Source organism: Lepidothrix coronata, unplaced genomic scaffold (assembly GCF_001604755.1).
Source record: "Lepidothrix coronata isolate B3197 unplaced genomic scaffold, Lepidothrix_coronata-1.0 Scaffold71, whole genome shotgun sequence".
NCBI lineage: Eukaryota > Metazoa > Chordata > Aves > Passeriformes > Pipridae > Lepidothrix > Lepidothrix coronata.
The window spans coordinates 4,117,562-4,128,618 of record NW_016690251.1 but is presented as its reverse complement, the minus strand read 5'-3'; the positions used below and the strand labels follow the sequence as shown (position 1 = coordinate 4,128,618).

The following is an 11,057-nucleotide window of genomic DNA, read 5'->3' as shown; positions in this document are numbered from 1 at the left end:
ATCTGATTTCCTCACTATACATCTGGTTGCACCCTTTCAGGTTATTAAAAATCCCTTCATGGCTTTTCACCTATTACACTGACTTCAAAACAAAGCCAAGCAAAGTATTTGCTATGACATTCTTAATGCTGTCTGCTGGCTTCAGACAGTGGGGACTCTGGCCTTGCCTCAAGTTTCTGTAAGAAATGCCACAGCAGCAGCCCTTTTACTCCAGACACATTTTATATTAGCATATTTCTTTCCTCACTTATTTCTTCCAGAGCCAGGTGCCCACTAGCTCACAAGAGCCCAGTCTTGCAAGTGTGCATTGAGGGTCACATAGTTTAAGTTTTCTGCAAACCTTCTACACTTTTCATGACCCTCTACTGCCTCTGACAGTCTTATCCAAAAGGGACTATGCAATGTGTCCCAACTGTGCATCTTGGAAAATGTCAGCTAATGAGAATAAGTCTGGAGGTGAAGAAGAGGACTGGGCATGTGCTGCGTGTTTCCTTTCCTTCTGGAGAACTGGGAAGCAAAAGAACTGCTCCCTGGGGTGCAAGTGCTTCACAGATGTGAGGAGGCAGCATTAGCAAAGGACAAATCCTTAACGATTCACTGCCACTTTCCTGCTCTGAGTAATTCCCTGAGAGGGCAAGGAAAGCTGTCAGGGGTCCTCTGATGTACAGCTATTCACTGTTTGACCCTCCGTCTGCAGGAGCTGCTGCAGCTGCAGTCCTAAAGACAATAGCCTAGAGAGAGATCCACAGAGAAAGGTCCCTGGGAAAGAAGATCACCGTCCTTCCTCCCCCGCCTCTCCACTGGGAGGTCTGTGTTTTGCCTCTGTGCCACATCAGGTGCAGGCAGCTGTTGCCCAGCGCAGGCAAAACCCAAAGAGCAAGTGCAGACCGGGGTTTACACCTTCTATGCTCAGGAGGGCTAACAAAGCAATTCCATGGCCAATTTCACGCATTCGTGGGGTTTAAGGCTGTGCTCTATTGTCTGCGGATTGCGCTGCCTCTTTAAAATCAGAAATGCATGGACAGTTTCAAGGTGCCTCCCACTGAGCAAAGGCTTTGGATGCAAGCACAGAGGCAGAAGAGCCATCCTCCCCTGAGCACAGGGCAAACCAGCCTGGGAGAGAAATGAGCACTCAGCAGAGTCCTCCAGCTGCTTCCAGCTATCCTTTCTCTGCTCCGGTGACAGCAGCGCAGGTGCAGGGAAGAAACCTGGAGGCTCTCCCAGGGTGCCTGAGAACTCCAAGAAGATGAGAGCAACTGCAGGTACACTTTCCTGATACTGTTATGTCAGTTGTTGTGTTATGACAGATAGTTGTGTTGTCTGTATTTATTTTATAGCTCTCTTGGTATTTTGCAGCAAAACCTGTCTGAAACAGATAATGTTCCCTGCTCTGACAGACAGATTTTGTGTCCCAGTGTTTGTTCAGTACTTCTCTTAAACGAATGTTCGCATTACCTAAAGCAGTCCCTTGTTGGAACTGTTCTTCAGTTTCAGGCTTTGGCTTTATTCTCTTCTTCTGCAACCATCAGTTAGAAGAGCAACATGGAGACCAAAGTTGTACAAGAGAGTTTCTCTCAGAAATTTAAGTGTCAGTACATCAGAGGCTGAGGGTGGTTCCAGGGAAAGGGAGCAAGAGCTCCACTACAGAGACTGTCCTTTGTAGCCACGGCCGCTATTGTTCGATAGCATTTAACACCCTGAAGACCTACTGCCTGAGTGCAGAAAAAGCAGCAATTCCCCCAATCCTCTGCTGGGATGGGGTAGGACTGTCCTGACAGCTGAAAGTCTGGTGTGAGAATTCCTAGATGGGGCATGGGAAGATGCAAGAAGACAGTCCTCTCAGCATTTTGATACAGAGAGGCAAAATGGGGGGGTAGGTGAGAGGTTTTTTTCCCCTCTGTGTGGAAAAATAAATAATTTTTTAATATTTGGTACAACCAGCAGTACAAGGAGGGGAGCCTGCTCCTCCCCAGCATCAAAAATTCAAGGCACTCTGTCCCACTTACGGAAGATTTTCCCTTTCATCTCAAGGGCCAGTTTGTGGGAGCACTCTCCCTGTGAAAGGCAGATTTGCCTTCACAGCAAAGCCCTACAAGCTGATTCACTGAACAAAATCTCGCCTCTGCAAATCGGCAGAGCTTCACCTGTTTGACAGAAGCAATAATGGATGATGCTGGCTGAAAATCTGGTCCTCATACTCAATTAATGGCTGCCAAAAGGAAAGTGCTGGCTTCACTATTTTCCTGCGTCTTTGCAACTCCTTCTTAATTAAGGAATGTATTTAGAAGCCAGGACATCAGTTCTTTTTTCATTCTCATCTACCACATCTCTTTGAGACATCTAGAATAACACATAGACTTTGTCCAAAAGGCACATCAGATGCTTTTCAGTACATTGAGATGTCATTTTAGTTTCTTTTACGTTGCGCAGGGATGACAGCACCATAAGCTTGAAGGCTGGTGGAGGTTTAAACTGGATTTTACGCTCCCCCTACATTGTCATTTCACTTTGTGTTGAAAATTTCATTGTTGGTAAATAAAACTGCCACTGTAACAACCAGTGTATGATGCAACTCAAGGCATTTATTTTACGAGAACCAAAGCATCCCTTCACAGGGTATTTCTTCCCACCATGCACAGGCACCAACAGAGCTGTGGGGCAGTAAGAAGACTATTGCTTTCCTTCAAGCTCAGCATTTTTGCTGTCACTTCATTTCAGGAAACATTTTCCTCTTTTTGTTCCCACAGGAGGAGATGAATGAGGCTGTTGCTCAATAGTCTTCCAGGGACAAAGACAAGGTGACTCACTGCTCAGAAGGAAACCTTGGATGAGGTCTCATGCCCTGCCACAGTGGGTAACTCTAACACAACACCAAGGGCCCTCCAAGACACATGTGTCACAAGAAAACAGACATGGCCACAGAGCGAGCTGAACGTAACCCAAACGCCTCCACCCACCTCAGCTTTGCTGCAATTTACAACCTCCACGATGGAGATTTCAGCTCCTTGCGGAACTTCTCCTTCCCTTTCAATTTCACTTACAGTGACTACGACCTGCCCCTGGACAGCGAAGACGACATGACCAAAACTCCCACCTTCTTTGCGGCCAAGATCGTGATTGGGGTGGCCCTGGTTGGCATGATGTTGGTCTGCGGCATCGGCAACCTCGTCTTCATCGCTGCCCTCGTCCGCTACAAGAAGCTGCGGAACCTCACCAACCTGCTGATTGCCAACCTGGCAATCTCGGACTTCATCGTGGCCATCGTGTGCTGCCCCTTCAAGATGGACTATTACGTGGTGCGGCAGCTGTCCTGGGAGCACGGCCACATCCTCTGCGCCTTGGTCAACTACCTACGGACTGTCTCCCTTTATGTTTCCACCAATGCTCTCCTGGCTATAGCTGTTGACAGGTAAGTGGGGTGCTGTGACTGCACGAGGAGGTGGCCAGAGCTTCTGAGCCATGTTCACCACTAAACCACATCCTCGAGTGCCACATCCACATGTTTTTTTAACTATTACCTGGGCAGGTTGTTCCAATGCCTGACAACCCTTTCAGCAAAGAAATTTTTCCCTAACTATGCTGCAGTCCTGAGAGACTGCCTGCCTCTTATTCTAGGAATTTTAACAATATAATATAGTCATAATATAATTATTTCTTATGATTCCTCTTCTCTCAGTCTTGTGCACCACGGACTCCGACAGACCCGGGCTCTGAGGATCAGTCTCATGCTGACATATCTGACACAACTGACTCACAGAAAGATAGTGACCCACTCAGTAAACTCTTCATAGAAAGGCCACCATTAAAAGCCCTCTCTTGTGTACAAATGCAATATACATATATACATTGCATGATTCCCACCCTTCCTTCTCTTTTGTCCCCAATTTCTCTCATGTGCCATTTCATGCTCTAGTCTAATGCTGCATGATTTTTGGCACCTGATCCAAAAGACAGCTTAGGAGCAGTGAGCTCTGATGATGGCTGCACAGATACAGCTCGTGTGTGGCTGATTCAGTTGTTCCTGATGTCAACAGAACTCTGTGGAAAGATTCTGGGGAAGTTCAGAGAGATTTTGCCTGGTGTGGGTGAGGGGACAATCAGCTCCTACGAAACAAATCCTTAACAAGCAACAAAATAGCATCTCAACAGCAGTTGAGGACTTGGGGTAAAGCTTCTAAACACTATCATGTATGTATTAGCATTTTCTAACACTTTTTCAACCTCTACAAAATCTTCTTGGAATGCTTTGCTAGTGCATCCCAGGTTGATGAAGTAACATGGGTCATGGAGCTCTTATGTCTGCTAAGAAATCAGTTTTCTAGCATATCTCCCTACACATCTTTAAAAACAACTCTGGAAAAGATTAAACACTGAAGCTTGTTGTAAGAACACACTGTTTTTGGTTTCACTGCCCTTTTTTTTTTTTGTGAGGTTTTGACTTGGTAAACAGAGAGAAACCTCATTTGTTTAACAATCACCTATTCCATGTTGGTTATGTCAAGTGGATTGTTGACTTCGGTCTCTAAAAAAGAATAGACTCTAATAAAAGTCTTCTCATGTTTAGATCATTTAGAAGGAATCACCTGTGTCAACAGGGTGAGTCTGTCCCACAGGATTTTCCTCAGGTAGGGCTCTCCTTCATCTTCACTGATGTCTGTTCACACAAAACGTAGGAATTTCACACATTTAAGGCCACACCTACACTAGAAAATAATACAATGTAAAAGGAGAGGATCTGAAAAGCAAGATCACATGATAAGAGTCCACTGTAAATATGGAGGGAGGGGAGCAGGTAGCTTTAGCTGGGTCCCCTGGACTGAACGTCCATGGGCACTTGGTGTGTTTTACTTACACTTTTGGAGAACATCTACCAGGGCAGTTTCATCTGAATTCAGTTCACGTGCTGCAGGACCACTCCACAGTAAAGGACCAAGTGTGGTAAGCAATGACAATCAGGAAATCCACCACAAAAGCTCTGTCCTGACTCTCTTAGACAGACTGACTCCACTGAGTCAAATGTTCTGCCGAGCAGATATGCATATTTATGAATTCATACACATACATCATCCCACGACCTGCTTTCATAGAAATCAAGTTAAAAATGTTCATTTATCAGCTCCACAGTGAGGTTGACTAATTCTGCTGGCCCCTGACACCTATCCTGCACTATTAAGAGCCATGAACAATTCATCTGCTTCCAAGATCTGGCTGGTGAAAAGCACTGCTGACTTTCCATTTTACTTTAGAATTAATTTATCCTGTGGATGCTACCTTTGTATAGAATATATACAGATGGAAAAGACTCCGCAGGAATGAGAAATTCTATTTTTTGAAGCAATCCTTTGGGTTAAATATAGTTGTATTGGGAGCTCTGGTGTGCCTCAAACATCTTCTTCTAGCAGGAATACCCCAAACTTGCAGCTGTACAGTCATAAGGAGTGCAAACATCTAACTCAAGTTTTCTGCTTTGCCACATTACTTAACACAGTACATTTAAGATTAATAAGCACCTCCAAAAAAACACACACAAAAAAAGATTTGCATAGGCAGAAAACAGGTACACTGTCCTTTGTTGGTGGTTTGAAATCATGCTCACCTGTAACCACTCATTAACATCACCATCAGCTCTTTGCACTCCATGGAATAACCAAGGAAATAAGAAAAACACTGTAATGTATATTTGACCGCTTTGTAAAAAAAGCATATTTAAGTAGCTCTGTGCCTAAGGAAAGCATTTTCCTGTTTCTACATGTTTGTCATTTCTTCCCTGCACCTGACTAGGTGTGTATTACTCCACATTTCAAACTCTCACTCCTTTTAAAAAGGAAAAGTGGTGATGCAAAACTGTAGCTCAGCTCCAGGCTGTTACTTCAGACCTGTAAGCTGTTCTTACAGACAAATATGTTCAGGAATGACAGCAATTTCCTCCTGCCCAGTTCTGCCCCTTTGTATTTTGAAGTGTATTCGGACTAACAGTGTTTTCGGGCTTCATTTTGAATGTATTTGTCTATTCCAGGTATCTGGCCATTGTTCACCCACTAAAACCACGCATGAATTACCAAACAGCAACCTTCCTCATCGCCTCGGTCTGGATTGTCTCCATACTTCTAGCTATCCCATCTGCGTACTTTGCTACTGAAACGGTGTTATTTATAGTGAAAAACCAGGAGAAAATTTTCTGTGGCCAAATTTGGCCAGTTGACAAGCAAATATACTACAAATCGTACTTCCTCTTCATCTTCGGCATTGAATTTGTGGTACCCGTGATCTCAATGACTTTGTGTTATGCCAGGATCTCTCAGGAGCTTTGGTTTAAAGCCGTCCCAGGATTCCAGACAGAACAGATCCGAAAAAGGCTTCGATGCAGAAGGAAAACTGTTATGGTCCTGATGTGCATCCTGACTGCCTATGTTCTCTGCTGGGCACCTTTCTATGGCTTCGCAATTGTCCGGGACTTCTTCCCCACCATCATCGTGAAAGAGAAGCATTATCTCACTGTCTTTTACATAGTTGATTGCATTGCCATGAGTAACAGCATGATAAACACCATGTGTTTTGTAGCTGTGAAAAACAACACCATGAAGTACTTCAAGAAGATCATGTTGCTCAGATGGAGATCAACGTATAATGGAAGCAAATCCAGCACAGATTTGGACCTGAGAACAAGTGCAATGCCAGTCACAGAGGAAGTAGACTGCATAAAACTGAAATAAATTTTCTGCAGTTCAACTCTCATCTGTTTTGGAGAGGGGGTTAAAGAGGAAATAATGTCTCCTCAGAAGCTTCTCCCTTGTCTGTGGGAATACCCACTATTGGTGAGATCCCTCAAAAAGCAGCCTGCATTCCCACCAGAACTCTTCTCAGTGGACTTCTAGATAATATCCCTAACTCTGTGTCTTACAACATCCCTAAGACTGATGCTGTGCTTCAGGTCACTCATCTGTAAATTTGAGATGTAGACACTCATTTTAGAGTTAAGAAGAACAATAAAGTCTGTGAATGCATTAGACCGTAATACAACAACGGAAGAGTTGAGTGCTGATCCCAGCAGTGACGCCTCTCTTAAGAGAAACCTCTTAAACCCTTTGATCTTATCACTTGTCCCTTTAAGCTATTTAGTGTCCTTTTCCTTCTGCTCAGGAGAGGAAGGATGGCAAAAAAAGCCCATTTGTCACTCTTTAACCTCTAAATTTACCCCTCATCACGAAGGTCCTTGAAATCTACACACCACCAGCTTCCTACTGTCTAATGTGCAGCACGCTCTCATGAAAGGCACATGCTCTACAAAGCTGAAACCTGCTTCACAGTCTAGTGAAAAACCTCAAGCCTCTTCCTGTGACACCTTGTTTAAGAATGTTTTATCACCATTCCACTCTGTAGTTTTATGAAGAGTGCTACTCTCTCATGCATTTGGAAATGGCACAGATACATATGGAGGGACCTGCTTCCTCACCTCCAGGCACCCTATGACCAGCTTTTGCTGCATTGAGATGCTGAGGTCATCACAGAATCCATCACAAAATTGTACAGGTGGGGAATAACATCTCCACATCGTCTAGCCCACTCCTCTGCTCAAGCAGGTTCAGCTAGAACAGGTTGCCCAGGACTGTGTCCAGTTGAGCTTTGCCTGATTCCAGGGAAGGGGCCTCCACAGCCTCCCTGGACCACCAGTGTCAGTGTTCAACAGCCCCCACAGTGAAGAAGTGCTTTCTTATGTTCAGATGGAATTTCATGTATTTCAGGTTGTCTGTCACTGGGACCTATAAAAAACATGTTAGGGAGGAAAATCCAGCTTGCTGAACCAGGCCCAGACATCTTACCAAGTCTCTGTGCACCTTCACCATGAAGTACAAGGGGGGCCAAAACACCAAGGAGATCCCAAGATGATCTGTCCTCCTGGGAGCAAGAGAGGCTTCAGCAAGTCAGTCTTTGGTTGAGTTGAATAGCTTATTGTCAGGTCAAATGTGAGGCACCAGCTCCAGATGAATTCTGCATTGCCTCCCCCAGTGCTCCTTTTACTGTTCTGATTTTGTGTGAATCCAGTTCGGGTATTTTTAACTGATAATCTTGACAAAGCAGGTGACAGTAGCAGTAATACCTACACATTTCAACTGCACATAAGATATCGTGGACTTTTCTGTATTGAAATCAAATCTTTTCTATCGTGATGATAAATACTTCCTGTTTTAAAGTATGTGGCTGCACCTACTTTTGGAGTAAACAGCTTTTGTAAACAACTCTTGTCTATTCGTGGATTTAAGTGAGCAGCAAATCCTGCCAATAAAATAGTAAATATGGCCTCAATATCATCATTCTGAATTATTTTTTTATCTTTTTCCCTTAGCTGTCACTTTCCTATCCAACTGACTAATGTGAACATTCCCATTTCCGTTAAAGAAAAATTGACCAATTATATTTAAGGGCAAAAGGATATTCAAATCAATTAAAGTGCTCAAATCCTCTCATCATTAGCTGCTCTTAAATATACACTGGAGAGGATATCATCATTTGCTGTTAGGCAAAACAATTACTGAAATCATCCTTCAAAATGACAGTTTTAAACAGGGCTTAGTACTAAATCCATTTATTTCCCAGCTTGACAAAGAAACTTAAGGGACCAGAGAGCTGCCATATTTCACCATCAAAAGGCTTTTAACCTCTCCCAAAATGTCATGGTTCCTTCTGAAACTACGCTCCCATATGTATCTCCTAAACCCTGCACTAGTTGTTGAGGATTAGCCAGGAATACTATTAGAGTGTCCTGATACTCCTTCCACCTGTTTTCCCTACACACTTTTGGTGCAAAAGTCAAATAACTGACTATTTTCCACACCTGGAAATCCATCTCAGGCTGAGGTATTAAAAAAAACCTCTACCCCCACCAAGCAGTATAGTACTAAGCAAAAACTGGGGAAAAGAATAGCTTTAAAATTCTGGAAATCACTCTGAGAGCTCCAAGAGAGCTCTTCTGGTCCAGCCTGCCCACTGTTCTTATCTCTGTCCCTGCCAAAGGTAGCAAAGCAGCAGCGGCCACTGCAGGCTTAGGTTTTGGAGTCTGCAACATTGCCATGTTTTTGACATTTTGAGGTCTTCCCAGCAGCAAAGCAGTGTTTCAGCTGGAACCTCTGGATAGGGCAGGAGAATAAACTTTGCTTTGCCCTCTACTGCATTTGTTGCAAGCAGCAACCCCAGAGAGAGGGGGGGTTCCCAATGAGGAAAGGCGGTGGTCCCCTGTTCCCTCATCAGAGCACTAAGCACTCATGTTGTCCTTAGCCTCTGACTGCACCAATTCCAAACAGCTCAAAACAGGTCCTACTTTCAAAGACATTTGCTCCTAAACTGAGCTCCAACAAGCAGGGGCTCAGAGCCTTGCATGCGGACTGAAAGTCACTTAAAAACTCCTGTGAAAATTCCATAAATGTGCAGGCAGCAGGGACAGGCCATGACCTGAGCAGCTCCCTCAGGCAGGGGGGGAGCAGGTAGGCCATGGTCCAAGGGAGGGGGCCAGACCCCACACTCCTTGAGCTTAGATGAGCCACATAGGGAAAAAAAGAACAGAAGGGCTTTTTTTTACCCTTAGAACTCAGGCTAAGGGAAGGCAGATGCCAACACCTCAGCTCCCTGTCAGGTAGGGGACACTCTGTTGCCTCCTTCCTGGCCCCCCTCTGCAGAAACACTTTCTCACCTACACTGAAGGATATTTAGAGAAGGAACTGAATATGGACTGCACCTACACGGAGTTCTGCTTGCAAGAGCCACGCTTAAACAGAGAATGACAAGCACAAGCTGAGAGGAAGGCAGAACCTGTTCCAGAAGAGAAGCAGGCCTTTCCAGCAGAACTCCTGCCTCCTAGAAGGCAGGAAAAACTGCAGTGAGACCTCTGTGGCTGCCAGTTGCCCATTATTAGCTCCAGGGACACAGATGCAATAAGGGCTTCATCATGCAGGAAGTGTGGGATATATCATGGATGAGGTGCAGGTGAGGGTGAGGCATCCTCCTGGGAGCCCTTAATAGGGTTTAGATACCCATGTAGTAAATCAACCAGATACCACCATGTCTTGGTTGTAGCTAGATGCAATTTTTATTGCCAAAAGCAAAACTGTGGTGCTACCACATAAGATTCCCGCTCAGCTGTCCTCCTGTGGCACAGCTCTAAAACCATAGGCTCACTTCCTACTGCAGCACCTTCCCCAGGGATAACTGAGGGTAAAATCCAGTCTCTGCTCCTTCACAATGAAAAACAAAAACCCATGTGTAACTGCAAGCTAAAATGGGGACCCCAAAAAACTAAGCAAGAATTAAGAGAATAAAAAGCACTTATTCTCAGAAACAAGCACTAAGAAAACAAAGGCTGTATGACCTCCAGACCTCCAGGGTAGGTCAAAATAGCCAGCACGGTAAATTTTCCTGACAACTGACTGACTCACTCAGAAGCCCAGACTTGGTTGTGCTCCTTCTTGGAGCCTGTCAGCCTTTCCTGTGGCAACAGCACCCTCCGGCTGCTGCCTCTGCAGCACAGCGTCACTGAAAACTGCATCAGCTTACACCAAATGCCTTGGGAACACGGCCATGCAGATATTCCCAGGATTCCAACAAGTGGCAACACATACTTCAGCTTTTGTCATTAGGGCACCCAGGCACTTACCCAGTGCTTGTGGTGTCTGCATTCTCCCTCACCCCCTGTGTCAGCAGGGCTGTGACTCGTGCTTGGGGTGCTCCCCTCCAAACACTCAATGCCATATGTGCAGAAAAACAAACACCATTGAGCAGAAAAAAGCAGAATTGAGGCAAGAGAACACTACTCCCTCAGACTTACAGATCTCTCACCCTCTGTTAGGATTCTGTTCCAGACTGCACCCTTACATACGTTGCCAGGAAAAGCCTCAAATCACAAAATCACAGAATCAATTAGGCTGGAAAAGACCTCTAAGATCACAGAGTCTGACTTTTGACCAAACACCACAATATCAACTAGACCATAGCACTAAGCTACATCCAGTTGTTTCTTAAACCCCTCCAGGGACGGTGACTCCACCACATCTCTGGGCAGTCCATCA

General features: G+C 44.9%; 1 protein-coding gene across 1 annotated transcript; it reads left to right on the top strand.

The window, feature by feature from the left end:
- Nucleotides 1-1,103: 1,103 nt before the first annotated feature.
- PROKR1 (prokineticin receptor 1) lies at nucleotides 1,104-7,431 on the top strand. Its single transcript, XM_017818956.1, has 3 exons — nucleotides 1,104-1,262; nucleotides 2,748-3,409; nucleotides 6,017-7,431. The coding sequence occupies exons 2-3, from the start codon at nucleotides 2,892-2,894 to the stop codon at nucleotides 6,711-6,713; spliced, it is 1,215 nt and encodes a 404-aa protein (XP_017674445.1). The 5' UTR covers nucleotides 1,104-1,262; nucleotides 2,748-2,891; the 3' UTR covers nucleotides 6,714-7,431.
- The last annotated feature ends 3,626 nt before the right edge of the window (nucleotides 7,432-11,057 follow it).

Coding starts and splice junctions, on each gene's coding strand:
- PROKR1 (XM_017818956.1), top strand. CDS start 2,892: ATGTGTCACAAGAAAACAGACATGGCCACAGAGCGAGCTGAACGTAAC. Junction 3,410..6,016: donor CTGGCTATAGCTGTTGACAG/GTAAGTGGGGTG, acceptor TGTCTATTCCAG/GTATCTGGCCATTGTTCACC.